This window comes from Propithecus coquereli, unplaced genomic scaffold (assembly GCF_000956105.1).
Source record: "Propithecus coquereli isolate 6110/MARCELLA unplaced genomic scaffold, Pcoq_1.0 Scaffold208, whole genome shotgun sequence".
NCBI lineage: Eukaryota > Metazoa > Chordata > Mammalia > Primates > Indriidae > Propithecus > Propithecus coquereli.
Window position 1 is genome coordinate 2,042,916 of NW_012145856.1, and position 18,847 is coordinate 2,061,762.

An 18,847-nucleotide genomic window follows, 5' to 3' on the forward strand; every position below is an offset into this window, starting at 1 on the left:
AGGAGTTTGAGGTTGCTGTGAGCTAGGCTGACGCCACGGCACTCTAGCCTGGGCAACACAGTGAGACTCTGTCTCAAAAAAAAAAACTCCTGGCCTCAAGCAATCCTCCTGCCTTGGCCTCCCAGTAGTGCTAGGATCATAGGCGTGAGCCACTGCACCTAGCCAACAGGCAGTTTTGACAGAATATCTTTGAAAAGTTCTGTGTTTATGACTTTATACATTTTGAAAAAACTTATCTGTCATTTACTCAGGGCTTTCCACATGGCAGGCACTATACAAAACATTAAAGATTTTTCCTCGTTGCAACCCTCTAAGGTCCATAGTGGTGTTCACATTTTATAGATGAAAAAACTAAGTTGTGGAGAAGTAAAGGATTTGCCTAAGATTACATAGCAGTTAAGAAAAGGAAGCAATAGTCTAGTGCTCTTGACCCTTTTCTAGCTTCTACTTCTTGAAAATCTGCTTTGCCTCTGTTTCCCCAGAATACATCTGGTGTTAGTAGCCTGCGTTTATCAGTTCTCTTCCAGGATACAAGCTGTTAGCAGGTACCCTCTTGAATTGGATCCTGGCATCTAGGTCTATGAAATGTTAGTTTATGCTGTGCATTATTCTGTAGTTGAGTGTTTTAAGTTTTTTTCAAAGATAATATGCTATGTATATATTTACACACATTTAGCCTTTTTTTTTTTGGAGATAGGGTCTTCCTCTGTTGCCCTGGCTAGAGTGCAGTGGCATCATCATAGCTCACTGCAACTTCAAACTCCTGGGCTCCAGCGATCCTCTTGCCTCAGCCTCCTGAGTAGCTGGGAATATAGGTGTGCACCACCACTCCCCACTAATTTTTTTTTTTTTGGTATTTTTTGTAGAGATGGGATCTCATCATTGCTGAGGCTGGCCTTGAGCGCCTGGCCTCAAGCAATCCACCCACCTCGGCCTCCCAAAGTGCCAGGATTACAGGCATGAGCTGCCTCACCCAGCTGCATGTAGCTTTTTAAACGCTCCCTCAAATTCCTTCCCTTGTTCAGTCATTTACTAGCATTATAGTCTATTTTTCCTGATTTGATCCATTAGGACAAACTTAATTGTGAGCCAACAATAGGGACTGAACTTTTTGTTGTCTTAACTTACTAGTAATATTTCTTCTATGACTTATGATAATCACTGTTAAAATTTGCTCATATAATTCTTAAAGGTCACAGAATAGCCAGGGAGGAGATGGAGATGTTCCTGGGATAGACAGGATTACACGTTTAAAAGGAAGGATGGAGCTTTGGCTGGACTAAGAGGCCCTTCCCAATGCTTACCTCCTTTGGTGTAGGTCTGTGGATGGCCTGCTGAATGCTCGTAAGAGGAATGCTCATGTGCCCCTTTGGAACTATGCAGTGCTGCGTGGCCAGGTATGGGATTTTATAACAGGGAGGAGCTTCTTGACACCCATTGTGGTCAACATGGTTATCCCACTGCCAGACTACACTCTCTTCTGCCTCCTTGGATCTTCTCTTTTTACCCTTTGCTGGAAAGCTAGGCTGACTTTTCCACTTTTTCCAATCCCCTAATCTCTGAATTCTCTCATCTTGTTATGGAACAAATAGAGCTTTGTCCCTGCTAGATTAGAATCCCCATGACAGAACGGGTTACGTCCATGCTTCATGTCTTCTTTCTTGGTGCCTAATACTGTGCCTGACATTTGTAGGATGTCAATAAATGCTTGTTGGATGAGTGAATATCTGAGATGAATGAATAGAGGAATGAGTCTATTCTTCCATGGGCCCTGGACTGACATCAGCATTTATTTTATGCTTGACTACCTGTAGAAAAAGTTCTTTTTCTGTTTGAACATGCGTGTTGCATTTTGTGTTTGTAGATCTTCATTGTGTACTTCATCGCGGGTGTGAAAAAGCTGGATGCAGACTGGGTGGAAGGCTATTCCATGGAATACCTGTCCCGGCACTGGCTCTTCAGTCCCTTCAAGTGAGTGGCAGTCAGGGTAGAGGCCTCCTTGGGGTACAGGTACAGGGCAGGTGACTCATCTCCCTCAGGTCTGCAGTAATAGCAGCTGTTCCTACTTTGCCTGAATTGGCCACATGCCTTCTTCTGTCCATTCATCTCCCCATTCAGAAGACAGAGTCAATGATTTTTTTTTTTTTTTTTTGAGACAGAGTCTCACTGTGTTGCCCGGGCTAGAGTGCCGTGGCGTCATCCTAGCTCACAGCAACATCAAACTCGTGAGCTCAAGCAGTCTTCCTGCCTCAGCCTCCCGAGTAGCTGGGACTACAGGCACGCGCCACCATGCCCGGCTAATTTTTTTTTCTATATATTTTTAGTTGTCCAATTAATTTCTTTCTAATTTTAGTAGAGATGGGGTCTCGCTCTTGCTCAGGCTGGTTTCGAACTCCTGAGCTCAAATAATCCGCCCGCCTTGGCCTCCCAGAGAGCTAGGCCTTTTTGGTTTTTTTTCCTAAGACATGATGTCACTCTGTTGCCCGGGTAGAGTGCAGTGGCATGATCATAGCTCACTACAACCTCACACTCCTGGGCTCAAGCAATCCTCCTGCCTCAGCCTCCCTAGTAGCTGAGACTGTATGTATGCACCACCACACCCGGCTAATTTTTCTATTTTCTGTAGAGATGAGGTCTCGCTATGTTGTTCAGGCTGTTCTTGAACTCCTGTCCTCAAGCGATCCTCCCACTTCAGCCTCCCAAAGTGCTAGGACTACAGGTGTGAGCCACTGTGCTCAGCCCAAAATCGTTATTACCAGCTCCACAAAACAAGGGGTTTCTAATTTCTCTCCTTTTCCCATTTCGTCTTTCCTCTTGTTTTACTTTGCTCTTTTTTGTCTTCCCTGTTATTTCCCAATTCCTGAAGTTTGACTTCATTATCATGTTAGCCCAGCATTCACCTTTTAAAGTCTTTTCTCACTCGTGACCTCCATGAGGAACTTGCCCCCTGAAACACACACTTCTCAATCAAATTTTGTCCTAGGAGATCTGCCCTTGCTTATTACATAAGGTATGTTGAAAAAAACTGGACACCTAAACTGTGTGAAAACATGAAGGGGTTGGGAAACTGTACTGTAGAGCATCTTGGTGGGTGGGTAGATTAGGCACCTTAGGCATCGACACACACACTTGGGTAGCAGAGGCATATTTGTGCTATGAATATGCTTTGACTGCTGGGTTCTCCAGCGGGCTGGCACTTGAACTGTGTCCATGTGTTTGCAGACTATTGCTGTCCGAGGAGCTGACTAGCCTGATGGTGGTGCACTGGGGTGGGCTGCTGCTTGACCTCTCAGCTGGTTTCCTGCTCTTCTTTGATGCCTCAAGATCCATTGGCTTCTTCTTTGTGTCCTACTTCCACTGCATGAATTCCCAGCTTTTCAGCATTGGTCAGTACCTGTAGCCTGGTAGGAAACATGAGCCACAGGTTTGCAGGGAGGGACTGGCCAGAGGCATGGTTTGGGAGGGAGAGATGGTAGCAGGAGCAGGAGCTAAATTCATCCCAAAGCAGTCACTATGAAGTGGGAATAAATGGGGATGAGAGATTTGGGGCTTCTGGGCTCAGTTAGTATGTGGTATAGTAAGGAATTTCTGGAAAGAATACATATCCTACAGTTAAGAACTTTTGTGTGTGTTTGTGTGTGTGTGAGAGAGAGAGACAGAATCTTGCTCTGTCGCCCGGGCTAGAGTGCCGTGGCGTTACCCTGGCTCATAGCAACCTCAAACTCCTGGGCTCAAGCAATCCTCCTGCCTCAGCCTCCCGAGTAGCTGGGACTACAGGCATGCGCCACCACTCCTGGCTAATTTCTTCTATTTTTAGTAGAGACGGGGGTGTCACTCTTGCTCAGGCTGGTCTTGAACTCCTGGCCTCAAGCGATCCTCTCGCCTCAGCCTCCCAGAGTGCTAGGATTGCAGGCGTGAGCTGCTGTGCCCGTATGTTACAGTTAAGAACTTCTTTCCCTTTTTTTTTCTTTTGAGACAGTGTCTCACTCTGTTGCCCCAGCTAGAGTGCAGTGGCATCATCATAGCTCACTGCAACCTCAAATTCCTGGGCTTAAGCGATCCTCCTGCCTCAGCCTTTAGAGTAGCTAGGACTAGAGGCAGGCACCACCATGCCTGGCTAATTTTTCTATTTTTAGTAGAGATGGGGTCTCGCTCTTGCTCAGACTGGTCTCGAACTCCTGAGCTCAAGCAATCCTCCTGCATCAGCCTCCCAGAGTGCTAAGATTATAGGTGTGAGCCACTGCACCGGCCAAAAACTTCTTTCCTTTTAAATGGAGCACTTGGGAAAGGCTTCCTAAGATAAGAGGGTTGAGGGGGTTGAACCAAACTGCTGAGATGCATATATTCTCCCTTCTTTCCTAGGTATGTTCCCCTACGTCATGCTGGCCAGTAGCCCTCTTTTTTGCTACCCTGAGTGGCCTCGGAAGCTTGTATCCCACTGCCCCCAAAGGCTGCAAGAACTGCTTCCCCTCAAGGCTGCCCCTCAGCCCAGTGGTTCCTGTGTGTATAAGAGGAGCCGGGCCAAAGGTGGCCAGAAGCCAGGGCTGCGCCATCAGCTAGGAGCTGCCTTCACCCTGCTCTACCTCCTGGAGCAGCTCTTCCTGCCCTATTCCCATTTTCTTACCCAGGTTTGTAGGGGCTGTGGGTGTGCAACAGACACTGGGCTGGGAAAGTGGCAGAGGTGACAATAGTTGGGAAAGAGTGGGGCTGGTTTTGTAGCCACTTCTTAGTAGAGGTGGGAAGCATTGAGTTGATTCCCCCTCTGCCCTCCCTTCTCAGGGCTATAACAACTGGACAAATGGGCTGTATGGCTATTCCTGGGACATGATGATACACTCCCGCTCTCACCAGCACGTGAAGATCACCTACCGTGATGGCCGCACTGGCGAGCTTGGCTACCTTAACCCTGGGGTGAGACATCTGATGCTGGCAATTTACTGTTTTTCAGAGCCCCCTAGAGCTTTGGGGTCTGGTTTTGTCCTACACACCATAAAATGAAACAGACTTGAGTCTGCTCTGCCCTTTCTCAAGAGCCAGATTGAACTTTCTTTTATGTGGGTTGAGATAGGGCAATGTCAGTCACTTCCTTGAATTAAGATTAGATTTAGGAAAGGTAAATATCACTAGCCCAGCAATGAAAAATGCACCCCCAAAGACAAGTTCTGTTTTTTCTCTGGCCAAAATGGGCAGCAGGCAGCAATCTCTTTGTGCCATTGGCAGTGCATGACCTGTCCCAGAAGTTGATGATGAGGTGGGACTAACGTGGGGGTCTGGGGCAGGTATTCACACAGAGCCGGCGATGGAAGGATCATGCAGACATGTTGAAGCAATATGCCACTTGCCTGAGCCACCTGCTTCCCAAGTACAATGTCACTGAGCCCCAGATCTACTTTGATATTTGGGTTTCCATCAATGACCGCTTCCAGCAGAGGTGGGCAAGGGGAGCAGAGAATGGGAAAAAACAAAGCACAGCTCTTTTTGCTAAGATGAACAGCCCTTGCTCCCTGGTGTTATCTTGCTTGAAAGGCTGTCCTTCCTCTAGTGCATGTCCCATTGATCTGGTTGTGGGCGTAGCTGGTTGCTTCCAGTAGGGGGCACCATCATCTAGGAGAAAAGTGAGCTAACTTGTTCTTTTAGACACTGTTAACACAATGTGTTTTCCTTAGGTAGCCACTATCCTCCATTCTTCCCAGTGCTCCACATCTCTTTCTCCCTCTCTGAGCCCTAGACTGGCAGTAACATGCTGACATAGGCCATTTTTTCTACTTGGAAACCCTCTTCCCTCTCCCTGGGAAAGATGAGGAAAGGAGCAGAACTAGTAGTTCTGGTGGGTGGGTGGCTGTCGCCTCGTTAGAGCATGGTTTTCTTTCCTAAGGATTTTTGACCCCCGTGTGGACATCGTTCAGGCGACTTGGTCCCCTTTCCAGCGCACACCCTGGCTGCAGCCACTCTTGATGGACCTGTCTCCCTGGAGGGCCAAGTTACAGGAAATCAAGAGCAGTCTGGACAACCACACTGAGGTGGTCTTCATTGCAGATTTCCCTGGTATGAAGGAAAGTGAGGAGAGGCTTTGCCATCTTTCCTCCTCCTTGGCTTCCTTGGCCAGGGTCATTCCATGTGGTGTTGGGGGAGGGGGCATTCTCAGTGGGAGGAATGTCTTTGAAACCTGAGGGGGTGATGGTGGTGAAGGTGTGCGGTCTCTGTTCTGGCTGGGAGTGATTCCACTCTGCCGGGGGGTGGGATGATGAACTCTGTTGCCCCTGGCAGGGCTTCACTTGGAGAATTTTGTGAGTGAAGACCTGGGTAACACCAGCATCCAGCTGCTGCAGGGGGAAGTGACTGTGGAGCTGGTGGCAGAACAGAAGAACCAGACTCTTCAGGAAGGAGAAAAAATGCAGGTATTTTGCTGGGATTAACAGTGGTGGGAAGTTTAGATGAGCAGGGTTCATTTATTATACTAAAATACTTTACCATAGCAGTAATACAGTGGGAACTGAAAAAGCAAGGGACCCTTGGGCTGTGAGGAGCCTCGTCCAGCTTTCTAGAGGTCAGTTAGGTGGGACTCCAAAACACAGTGAGAGGAAAGATGCCAGGAGGCGTAGCCTAGGGAGCCCACGGGCTGGCTAGGAAAGGGTTAGAGAGTGAAGTGTATCCATTTTTTCCTCCTTTGTCAGTTGCCTGCTGGTGAGTACCATAAGGTGTATACAACGTCTTCTAGTCCTTCCTGCTACATGTACATCTATGTTAACACTACAGAGGTTGCACTGGAGCAAGATCTGGCATATCTGCAAGAATTAAAAGAGAAGGTGGAGAATGGAAGTGGTGAGTATATGAACATTTGGGCAGAGATAGACCTTGGTTTCAAGAAGTCAAGGTTGTGAATGAGGATCTAGCCATAAAGAATGAACTTGAAGCCTCTAGCTGAGGGAAGGGGAGTTCTGAGAGTGATTCATCTCAGTGATTTCTTTTTGCTGTTTTCTGGGCAGAAACAGGGCCTCTACCTCCAGAGCTGCAGCCTCTGTTGGAAGGGGAAGTAAAAGGGGGCCCTGAACCAACACCTCTGGTTCAGACCTTTCTTAGACGCCAACAAAGGCGCCAGGAGATTGAACGGCGGCGAAATAGCCCGTTGCACGAGCGATTCTTCCGTTTCTTATTGCGAAAGCTGTATGTCTTTCGCCGCAGGTGAGTTTCACCCACTACAGTACTAGTCATTGCCATCAGATGTTTGCAAGCTTGGTAACTTTTCTCTGTTGAAGGTAACACGAGAAACTTTCTCCCAGGAAATGACAGTCTAGCTCTAGATATCTTTTCCATCTCCATTCTCCTCTCCATAATTTAACAGGCAAATAAGTGGCCTGTGTCTGATGGCCTGCTGTCTTGTTTTGCCTCGGCTTATCTCCAGCTTCCCTCAGGTTATTACTACCCTACCCTGGTATTCTCTACTAGACTGTATAAGGAGTGGGGTACCCTTCCAGCTGGGAGGTGGAGGGTCATGGGGTAGGGGGTTGGGGGGGAAGTTTCATTTATGCCTGGGTGAGAGGAGCTAGTACCAGGTTCCCCCTAAGGGCTTTGGCGGAAATTCTTTTGTTGAAACCAGTTTGGACTGGGTGGCCTTTGTCCTGTTTTTCAGCTTCCTGATGACTTGTATTTCACTTCGCAATCTGGTATTAGGCCGCCCTTCCCTGGAGCAGCTGGCCCAAGAGGTGACTTATGCCAATATGCGACCCTTTGAGCCAGTTGGAGAATTGAGTCCTTCAAACGTGGAATCTTCAAATCCTGATCCTCTTGAATCAAATTCTGATCCTGTCCACTCAGAGTTCTGAGGAAGGCCAGATGTCAGGTGCAGATGTGGGAGCAACCAGTCATAGGCCCATCCTATGCAATAGACATTTATTTGGAAAAAATTATCTCACTTTTTTTTTTTTTTTTTTTTTGAGATAGGGTCTTACTGTGTCACCCAGGCTGAGGCTGGAGTACAGTGAGGCGATCATAGTTCATTGTAACCTCAGATTCCTGGGCTCAAGCAGTCCTCCTGCCTCAGACTGCCGACTAGCTAGGACTGCAGGCATGTACCACCACACCTGCACACCTGGCTAAGATTTTTTATTTTTTTGTAGAGACGAGGGGGGGTGGTCTCACTATGTTTCTTAGACTGGTCTCGAACTCCTGGCTTCCAGCAAACCTCTCCTCTCGGCCTCCAAAGTGCTAGGATTATAGGCGTGAGCCACTGTGCCCAGCCTGTCTCAGATTTTTTTTTTTTTTTTACATTTTTTCTTTTTTTTTTTTTTTTTTTTTTGGAGAGAGAGTCTTGCTCTGTAACCCGAGCTAGAGTGCAGTGGCATCATCATAGCTCACTGCAACCTCAAACTCCTGGGCTTGAGTGATACTCCTGCCTCAGCCTCTCCAACAGTTGGAACTACAGGCACACGCCACCACGTCTGGCTAAATTTTTCTATTTTTAGTAGATTGAGTCTTGTTCTTGCTCAGGCTGGTCTTGAACTCCTGAGTTCAAGCAGTCTTTCTGCTTCGGCCTCCCAGAGTGCTAGGATTACAGGCATGAGCCACTGTGTTCAGCCCAGAGCTCTCTTTAATTCAGAGATGATAGTTTAGGGGAGTAAGGAAATAGAACAAGGATAAGGATTATCAATCCAAGATTGAGGGGTCAGAAAGAGGTTAGAAGCAATGTATAAATGTCCTCCTAGGATAAGAGGGTAAGAGTCAGGTTTAAAGTGACTGGCTCTTTGGGGAAAGAGATTCATTGTACCATGATGAACATAATCTATTTCCAAGTGCTTTGCTATGTGCTATGCAGCATGAAACAGTGTACCTGCATTATCACATTAAGCTGAGAGGTAAAATAATTTTCCTGAATACATACAGCTAGTGAGGGATGGACTAGTGGTTTGAACTTAAATTCATTTTACTTAAGGTCCTGCACTCTGTTACTTGTAATTTTCAGAATTACTGACAATAAGCCTTAAGTAATGTAGCTTAAAACTTGTCTTCTTAATTAGAAGTATGATTAGGATGGCAATCAGGTTCTAAATGCACACAAAGTAATTTATCTTTACTACAATTCTTGTTCCTTCTTTGTTCCTATTATCTATATAACCAGTAAGTTTTTCACTAGCAATTATGAGAGTAGTCAGAATAGCACCATCAAAGTTAAACTAACTAGGTGATTGCTAGTAGTATTTCTCTAAAAATAAGCTGAACATTTGGTATCATTCTAGCCTTTAGTGAGCAGAAGGTGATCTAAGAATTAACCAAACTTGGTAAGGGATTAGGGAATGTTTACAGATACTTTGTAGGTTTGGATGTGCAAGGTTGATTTAGGAAGCTTCTCAGTTCAGTGAAAATTCGGTCTTGGCACTGAGCTAGGAAGAGAATGCAAAGTGTTTAAAAAAAAGGGTCCCTGCTTTGGGAGTTCATGGGAGTTCATTGTAGCAGAGACTGGCAGAAAATTGGATGTCTCAGTAACTTCCATAAAGGACTGTATCTCTTTGCAGGTGTCTCCTCCCATGACTTCTATCCCTCCCCTCCACCTTGGACACTGATCCAGAGTTCTTGCCTAAGCAGCTGCCTTTTCACTGTACATACTTTAGATGATTGTGACTAGTCCATGATTTCCAGTGATGCTCCTTAGATTTCCTTTCTGTGCCCTAGACCTGTAGATCTAAGCTCCATCTGGATATCCCAAAGAGTTAACCTCAGTCCTAAACAGAACTTATATCCATCCCAACTCAAATCTACTTCTCCTTTATTAATGAATGGCAGCTTTATACTTTGACAAAGCTTTATCTGTGAGTCATCAGCCTTGACTCTTCCTTTTTCTTTGCATTTCTTACAATTGTCAATTCTACCTCCTGCATGCTTTTTGAATCTTTCTTCTTCACTACCTCTATATTCTTTCAGCCTTTATATTCACATCTAGTTAGGGATAGCCTAGGTCAGGGCCACCATGTTTAGTGTAAATTGGGGCTAAGTAAGGGTACCTCACTGAGGAGGCCCCAAGTTAGGTCTGGTGGAAAATCCCTCTGATTCATACAAGGCATTGCATGGGCTAGCAATGGCTGTGGCACAGGGTGCCCTCATCACTTTGCAAGAATGGAGGTCAGGTGGACACTGGCTTTCATTCCTTTTGCAGATTCTTAGTAACACAGTAGAACATACCTTGGCACTATGTCCTTTGCCAGTTATTTCCTTCTGCTCCCCTAATCCCCTGCACACTTGACTGGTAAGAAAAGTGGGTCTTTACCTTGCGAAGGGACTGTTGGAAAAGTATTTTTCCTTAATATGGGCAAGGATGCTTCCTTCCCCAACTGTTAATATATCACCTATGACTCATTTTCCCGAGGAAAATATTGGGGTTGGGTAACCCCAATATTGGAGAGAAAAGCTGTTCAGTGTAGAGCTGGGTTGTTACCCAGATTACAGGAGGAATCAGGCCCTGTGCAATTGTAGTCATTCTGAGAAAGGGCCATCACTGTCTTCTTAGCCAGAAAGCTTTAGTTTCAACTCTCTTCACCCACAGCATCTCGATCTTTATTCCTGATTGGGTGCCATCCCCTTCATTATCTCCACCGCCCCCCCAAGCTGGGCAGAGGAGAGGACAGTAGTCCTTAGTCTGCAAACTCAGAGGACTGAGGATCATCCTGTTTCCTTAGCCAATACCAAACCTAACCTTAAAGCGGTGAAAGATTTAACTTCTAAAAAACTTATAAATTTCATTGATACTCCCCCTTCTTTCTAGGCTTTTAAGCCTCCAGGCAGGCAAAAGTAGACATTCCTTGGATCTTAATGTTAGTGATGGTGGAAACTTATGCAAAGTGGCTATTGTATATACACTTAGCACTTGGTTTCAAGACAAGTGTGGTTCATGGATTTTCTATACAAACTGCCATAAATGAAGTTTAGAGTAAGCTTCCCTTTGTAAATTTATAGCACTTTCACTGTAATTGTTTTTAATAAACTTCACTTTTAATTCACTTGTATCTTTTGAGATCGACTGAGATCTTAGAACTTTTCAAATGTGTACTGAATATGAAACCTATAGCCTTTATAGGCATAATGCCGACCATTCATTACTACTCTCTCCAGGTAATGCTAATTAGTGGTTTTAAAGCCCTTAATGGTTTTGAGCCACAAGTCTTAGATTGTTGAAAGCCTAATGGCAGTGAGTGGCTGCTGCAATAAGGACATGCATGAATTTTGGCCGGTGTATTGACAAGGATCAAGTCTTGTTCTTAATGCCAAGAACAGGATTAAACAAACCTACAGTGGGCCCAGGAATTGATTCGTGAATTATGGGTAAGATTACAATTCAGGGTTAAAGGTACACATACAATTTCAGGTCATTCATACTAAAGTACTCTTAAAGAATGATGGACACAATTAAGGTAGAACCTAGCATTTTATTTAGATCTTCATTAAACTGTTGGAATTGAGAACCAGACATACGTAATAAACCTCCAAAAATAGATCCTGAAAGGCACTTTCTGCTTAGGGCAAGCAGTCATGGAATAAGCATGTAAACAAGCTGGCTTCTCTGTACCACACCAGCCAAGTCAGCTTTCTCCATGGCCAGCCGCACCAGCTCTGCCCTCCCCTTCTGTTAACACCAGCCAGACCCCCTGTAGGTCTAACCCAAGGTTTTTCTGTAGGACACCTTGGCCTACCTGGGAATGCTGGAAACATGTTGTTAAAGGAATCATGGTGTTGAGAGGAAAAAAAAAAAAAAAAAAAAACTTTTAAAAGCTGCCATCTGAGGTGATGGCTTCTCTGTACTTACGCCATACCCCAGAATACAATAAATAAGCAATTAGAAAACGTTCAAGTATGAAGGGATTTCCTCCTCCCCGCCAAAAGCACTGCTCTCTGAAGGAAGCTGGTTTCTCTGTAGCTACACCAGCTGTTCAGAAAGCTCATTGGACCTGGTTTTGAAAATAAAACAAAGTTAAAACCCTGGGAGGAGTTATTGTGCAGTGGAGTACTCAGGCTTTCTTATAAAGAAAAAAAAAAGTTAATCTGGTACCAAAGTGTGCAACCTACAGACCCTCAGGTACTACCCTGTGACTTCTCTGTATGACATCACAAGGGTGCCAAGTGCCTGTTTTTCTAGAGCTAGGAGTTGGTGAGGTTTGGCTAGTGCTGAAACCATGCATAGGATTGGTTTACTAAATAAAAACCTTATTACGTACGTCCTCCAAAAGACAGCTGAAAGTGGAGAAATTTCTATTTGGTGCTGTTAAAGAGGTGGCAATTAAGAGCATAAGCACCAGGGAGATGGTTTAATGGTAACTGCCTTTTTCTGATGTCAGGCTAGAGCTCCAAATGGGAACTTGCGTTACATGCAAGACTGATTGGATAGGGAACACTCCCTGACAAAGAGCTACATAATTAGAAATGGATCAAGAAATAGGGAGGGTAAGGGAAAGTTTCACATTCATAAGAGCTTAAGACATTACAAATTCATGCTGACAGGGCTGTGGCATTGCCAGACAGAGGCTATAGTGGAACTACAGGTACTTTACGTGCACATTACAAGGACATTTTCAGCATCTGGTGGGAAAATCAATGCAATTAGGCCTTTGGAGCATTGGGTGAGAGGGCACAAGGGTTCAATTTCAAAGCATTATTTACTACAGTGTTGTTTGTTTCTAGGCAGTTACATGGATCACCTATGCTCACTAAATTCATTATAATGGTGAACAAAACACCCAGGGACAGAACAGCAAGCCCAACTTACAGTCCCCCACAAAAGCTAAAATTCATGTCATTGACTAGAGTGACTGCAACTGATCAGGAGCTGAAAGAGGACATGGAAATTTAGGAAGAAGGGCCCTTTCCCTCAGAGCTTGAAGGCTTCTCTGTAGCCTACGCCAACAAGTCTGGGGAAAAAAGGCTAACACTTTCAATATTTAAGCTTTTTGGGCACTTCCCATGGGAAGCTGTCCCTACCAAAGTGGCCATAGGCTGCAGTCCTCTGATAAATTGGCTTCTTCAGATCCAGATCCCTGGAATATACAAGTCCGTAACTTAATATGTAGCATTCAATTAAAACAAAGCAAAACAATCAGCAAGACTCATTTTCAAGAGCTCTGGCAAATGAGTTCAGTTCTCTGGGATATGCTAGGAAGAAAGTTTGTGGCAAAAGTTACTTCCCTGGTGTCCAAACTCCTTGAACAGTCCTTATTAGTAACTATAGTTCTTGTTTTTCCATCCCTGGCTCAACAAATATGAAAACTTGTCATTATTCTGAGAAATTCAATTGTCAACAGCTCACCTGATACCATAGAATACTTACCAAGGTCCCACTACCCACACCCTACCATATTTTTTTCTTTATAACAAGCCATGAACATCCCATTTATCTTTATTAGTTTCTTAATGTAAACAACCTCAGGTAAGATGAGCACAAGCTCAATATCAAACGTGGAGGACTTTTTAGGGTGGTTAGTCTAAGCCATGGAGCACTGTAATTTTAGATTTCACAAATAACTAGACCTTCACCGAGAAGTCAGTTTAAAACATCACCACGTCCTAGGAATTAAAATGTGTTCCCCCACTTGAGTCTTTCTTCACTTTCACCTCCTCAGATTTTAGTAGTATATATATGTATATACCCACACCCTCAGATTTTCACTAGCAATAGGCTTTACCATCTTTACCTGACAATGACCCCAGGGCGGAGATCAAAATTCTTCTTCACAATCTCTAATAGCTCTCTCTCACTCTTCTGAGAGGTACCATAATGGAAAATGGAGATAGACAATGGATGAGAAACTCCAATAGCATAAGAGACCTAAAAGGATTCAAATGTCATAAGAGTCAGTGATTGAAAGAGCCATACAACTTGTGAAATACACTGGTATAAAACTGACAAGCAGTTAAGCAGATTACTAAATACCCTCCCACTTACATGACTTTTAATCACTCCAGTTATGTAAAAGAATATATACCTGAACAAGAACCCTCCTGCACAGACCTCCTTTAACAAGGGATTTTGCTACCCAACGAGCAGCATAAGCAGCTGAACGGTCCACCTTGGTATAATCCTTTCCTGAAAAGGCACCTCCTCCATGAGCTCCCCAACCGCCGTAAGTGTCCACAATGATTTTCCGGCCAGTCAAACCAGCATCACCCTGAAATTACAGGATTTAAGTCACTGTATGCCTAATCCTTTCCAACAAGTGGTTCTAGATTAGGTTGCCTACTCTGTATGACTCAACAAATGTCCTCAGATGATTCACATGTAGGCTTCAGAAAGCCTAGAAAAAAGGTAGTAGCCAAAATTTTGTAAGTAACCAAAGATCCAGAAAAATGCACTGAATTGACATTACCTGAGGCCCACCAATAACAAATCTGCCACTTGGCTGTAGGTGGTAGATTGTATCTTCATCAAGATATTTTGCAGGTACAACAGCTTTGATGACTTTCTCCTTTAGGGCATCCCTCATCTCATCGAGACAAACTTCTTCGTCATGCTGAACAGATATGACGATTGTGTGGACTCTGATGGGAAGCACAGCACCTCGCGCCTGCATATACTGCACAGTCACCTAAAGGCAACACATGTCATCACAACATCAGTCTACCAAACAATAGCTGTATACTTGGTTCTCTATCTTAAGTTACAATACAGCAAAACATAAGTGCTATTCTTTTTTCAGTTAGCCAGCTATAATTAACTTTATGTATTTTCTATGCTGATTTAACATGTGAGACAATCTAGCTTTATGATCACTTACTTGAGTTTTAGAATCTGGGCGTAACCAAGGCAAAGTGCCATTGCGGCGTAGTTCTGCTAGTTTGGCATTGAGCTTGTGTGCTAAGACAATGGTTAAAGGCATACACTCCTCAGTTTCATCAGTGGCATAGCCAAACATCAAGCCCTAAAAAAGAATGCCACCAAATGTGATCAATTCAAGCTTTAGAACTTAACATCAGAAGAGAGATGAAGACAGCTTTCACACTGCCAAGATACCTGGTCTCCAGCACCAATGTCTTCCTCATTCCGGTCAAGATGAACACCTTGAGCAATATCTGGTGACTGTTGCTCCAAGGCTACTAGCACATTACAAGTCTTGTAGTCAAACCCTATAAACAAAAAAACACAATGTCTTGTTTAGAAGGGGGGTGGGGGGGGAAGAAGTCATAGCAATACCTTATTTGGAATTCTAAATACTGCTAAAGAAATCAGATATATCTAAAATCAAATGTATCTAAAACATCATTATACCTTTTAAAAAATGCAATAGGGGTGGACCAAAAGGCTTAAAGAGTATAGTAAAACCACGTAACTGAAGTTAATGATTAGCAGGAATATTCTAGAAGATAGTTTCTTCATTCAGCACTAGCTTTATCTGGAAGAATAAGCCCAGGAAAGCAGACACACCTTTGGAAGAATCATCATATCCAATATGTTTAATGGTTTCACGAACCACTTTCTGGTAGTCAACAGCAGCTCTGGATGTAATTTCCCCAGCAAGAAGGATCATTCCAGTCTTAGCAACAGTTTCTAATAAAAGAGAGATTCAACTCAAACCTCACTTTTGTAAAATAACTTTCATGATGTTACCTTTTTATATCAGTTTATAAGCAAGCACATGTTCTGAACCTACCACAAGCCACTTTGGCATCAGGGTCCTGCTGAAGGTGTGCATCAAGGACAGCATCACTGATCTGGTCACAAATCTTATCTGGAAAAGAAATTCCTGGCTCAATTTCTTTAACTTACTATCAGTGTGTATGTCATGCCCCACCACTCCGTATCACTCCACTGTAAAATCTTTGGAGGTTTTTAAAAAACCACGTTAAAACCTGACATACAACCATCCTGAAGTCAATAATTCAATGGCATTAAGTATGGAGATCTTAAATGCTGTCTAATTAAACCACTGCTTTACCAGAAGCCATTTCCCTGAATAATAAATGCCAGATACTTGTTCTGCACTTGGTTTCTTTCTGCCTTACAAATTAAAAAAAATAAAAAGATGCTGGATACAGTGCTACATGTTACTTGAAAACTGGACAACACAGTTCTAATACAGTGGCACAAGCTCACCAATTCAGATAAGCCACAACACCCCAACATATTTAATATGTATCTTAACCCTTTATGATATAGGCAATTTACCCTTAAAATTTAAATTTGCATTTTAACTCCAACCATAAGTGTGAACTGTTTAGTTTATCTGTTTCTTAAGGAATAGTATTTCCCCTACATCATACAATATTCAATTCTGTAAGTGTACCAAAGCCCCTGTGCACCTAGAGGTCTGGTAGAACTGAGACCCCGCATGCAGACCAGTCTCCTGAATCTTAAGAAACACCAATAAGGGCAACAAGACAATTAATTCAATTAAAGAATTAAAACAAAGAAAGGCACTTTATTAACAAAAGGAATAAAATAGCAATTATTTGATTTTGTTAGAGAAGCTGTCCAGGAATAAGTGCTCAACAGACTGGAAAATGCCCAAATGTATTCTGTATCGTTGAGAGTCTCCCTACTGTATGTGTCATCTGTTTTTGGGAAGGGGGAAGAATATTCCCCCAAATTCAAATTCACTTTCCTGAGTTCTCTTTAATCATTCAAAACAGAATCCAAGCAAAACGTATACTGCACCCAAGTCAGAGGCTCAAGACTTCTATCTACCAACTTTTATAACACCTGACCTTCGGCACTCATCAGGATCTTGGGTCTGTCCTCTTACCACTACGTTGCACGTGGGATTTCATCATAGGCACGTAGGCTAACTAGAGAAACGGATCCTAAAGCCATCAGAATAGAGAAGTACGTTTCACCCTACGGCAGAAGCAGCCTAAATAGCAAAAATAACGGTCTTTACTAGGTGATGTTTCAGGCTGAGATTGAAGATTCCTGGAAACAACTTCCTCCTTGACGTGTAAATCGATCCCCGTAATGGCGGTGCAGCGGACAAAGCCCCGAGAAGGAAATCTTAAGCACAACCTTGCCTTAACAGTAAAGCACCAAAGACTTTAAAAGGAAACCCAACGCAATGGCAGCTATTAATTCATACTTCCCATCCTTTTCACGTATGGTCCAAATAAGGACTGTCTTCTCCAACAAGCGCTATATTTAGTTGGAGTCTGTCACCTTGAAGGCAAAGCCATATTCGCCGAAGGGCACGTCCGTATTCTTCACTGTGCAGTAATGACCGAAGCCACGGAGATAATGGAGACAGAAAACGTCCCAAGGCCCGGGCACCCCACCCTTCAAACCGAGGGCTCCCCCTCGCCCAGCTGCCACATGCTACAAACACGTGGTTGCCGCTGCAATGCGGGGCGCGCGCTCCCGAGGGCCGGACGCGAGCAGGCGGGGCGGGTCGCCTACTCGAGGGTTTTCAGACCGCCAGGTCGAGAGGAGTTAAATATGCCAACTCGAGCTGCCGCGGCCCCCGCCCTTCTCGTTGTCTGGAATCTTCCGCATGCCGAGGCGCGCGGCCGGATGGGAGGGGAATGGAGAGGAAGGGGGGAGAGGAGTGGCGGCCACGCGCTCGGCACCGGCGCCGCCACGAGGAAGGCGCGCGGCCGCCGCTCTCCCCACCGCCCGGCGGACGCGGACACCCCGCGCGGGCCCCGCCGCCAGCCGGCTCTAGCCAGCCCGGCCCGGTCCGGCGCCGCCCGACACCCGGCCCCCCGTTCGCTCGGGGCCTGGTCACCTCACCTGGGTGGCCTTCCCCCACAGACTCTGAGGTGAAGAGGAATGTGCCCTCCTCGATCAACGCCTCGTGGAAGCCGTTGAGTTGCCCGTTCATGTTGGTGTCGGTGAGTGAAAGTGGCGTTGAGGAGAAGTAGCAGCGGCGAGGCGGCGACTGCGAGACGTGCAGGCAGAAGACGGCGTTCCACTGAGAGCGAGCGGGCGACGCGGAGCGAACGGGGCGGCGGGTGGCTCGGCCCAGTATTTATACAGCGGCGCCAGCGCGCGCCCGGCCCGGGCCCCGCCCCTCAGCGCCGCGCGCCAATGCGCCACTCGCGCGGGGGTCGGGGAGAAAGGGCAGTGCGCCCAGCCGAGCCCGGGCTGAACCACTCTGCGAGGCGGGGGGAGGCAGCGAAGGAAACCCGCTCCTCCAGGGAATATTTAGCTACCTTAAGCAGGTAAAACAAAGGGCAAGTGGAAACGTGAGTGGAGTGGGCCGTTGCACCCTTCCCTGTTCGATGCGGGAGGAAAAGCAACTAGGGCTTTATGGAATGCTCCCCTGTGCTGCGACATGGCACCTCCCTTCCGACCGTTGGCCCGGAGATCTGTGCGGGAGGGCGCGTCCCCCGGCGGTGGCAGCTGGAATCGCGGAGGTTTTGTGCTCGGGCTCTTTCTAGGGGTCTTTCTGGCCGCCCCGTCTTTGGATACCCGGTGACAGTGGGTCTCAGACCTGCGAAAGTGGCCATCTTGGCCGGTCAGCGTACGATTCTTAGCACAGCCTTATTCGTCCCGGCCCTGCTCCCGGCTAGAAATTAGGAGGGGCGCCGGCCCAGTTGCTAATAATTTCTTGGTTAATGACTCTGGAGAAAATGGCCGGAAAGCAGATTAATCAGAGTGCTGTCATTGATTTAAGCAATTGCCATCCTCCCCCCCATCCCCAGCGCTGAAGTTTCTGAGAGGGACCTTCGCCCTTCGTTGGCCCTGAAGTGAAGGCCGCTCTCCATCCTTTTCTCCGTCAAGGAGAAAGGAGGCCGCTCCCAAAGCCGTCCTTTTACTGGCAATGTCTTTGAGAGGGGAAACATGTTTAGACTGTCATTTCAATGTTCTGATCGGGAGAATATTGAACAAGTATTTATTTTTCTTGGGAAGAGGAAAGCCCTATTCAAGCGCTTGAATGTGCTTAAG

At 45.6% G+C, this 18,847-nt stretch overlaps 2 protein-coding genes across 3 annotated transcripts in view; one reads left to right on the plus strand and one right to left on the minus strand.

The window, feature by feature from the left end:
• GGCX (gamma-glutamyl carboxylase) overlaps positions 1-7,904 on the plus strand; it is a 13,708-nt gene extending 5,804 nt beyond the window's left edge. The window contains exons 5-15 of one of the 2 annotated variants that reach the window (XM_012644202.1): positions 1,319-1,397; positions 1,865-1,971; positions 3,223-3,386; positions 4,363-4,628; positions 4,780-4,911; positions 5,280-5,431; positions 5,876-6,045; positions 6,268-6,398; positions 6,675-6,822; positions 6,987-7,182; positions 7,631-7,904. In XM_012644202.1, coding sequence (XP_012499656.1) covers positions 1,319-1,397; positions 1,865-1,971; positions 3,223-3,386; positions 4,363-4,628; positions 4,780-4,911; positions 5,280-5,431; positions 5,876-6,045; positions 6,268-6,398; positions 6,675-6,822; positions 6,987-7,182; positions 7,631-7,823 — 1,738 coding nt within the window. In that variant the 3' untranslated portion in view covers positions 7,824-7,904. The remainder of the gene's footprint in view (positions 1-1,318; positions 1,398-1,864; positions 1,972-3,222; positions 3,387-4,362; positions 4,629-4,779; positions 4,912-5,279; positions 5,432-5,875; positions 6,046-6,267; positions 6,399-6,674; positions 6,823-6,986; positions 7,183-7,630) is intronic. The other variant, XM_012644203.1, reaches the window with a different exon arrangement.
• Positions 7,905-11,394: 3,490 nt separating this feature from the next.
• Positions 11,395-18,071, minus strand: MAT2A (methionine adenosyltransferase II, alpha). Its single transcript, XM_012644204.1, has 9 exons — positions 17,690-18,071; positions 15,624-15,701; positions 15,398-15,520; positions 14,987-15,099; positions 14,751-14,894; positions 14,343-14,561; positions 13,962-14,144; positions 13,671-13,804; positions 11,395-13,016 (listed from the first exon to the last, which is right to left on the minus strand). The coding sequence occupies exons 1-9, from the start codon at positions 17,778-17,780 to the stop codon at positions 12,914-12,916; spliced, it is 1,188 nt and encodes a 395-aa protein (XP_012499658.1). The 5' UTR covers positions 17,781-18,071; the 3' UTR covers positions 11,395-12,913.
• Between the last annotated feature and the right edge of the window lie 776 nt (positions 18,072-18,847).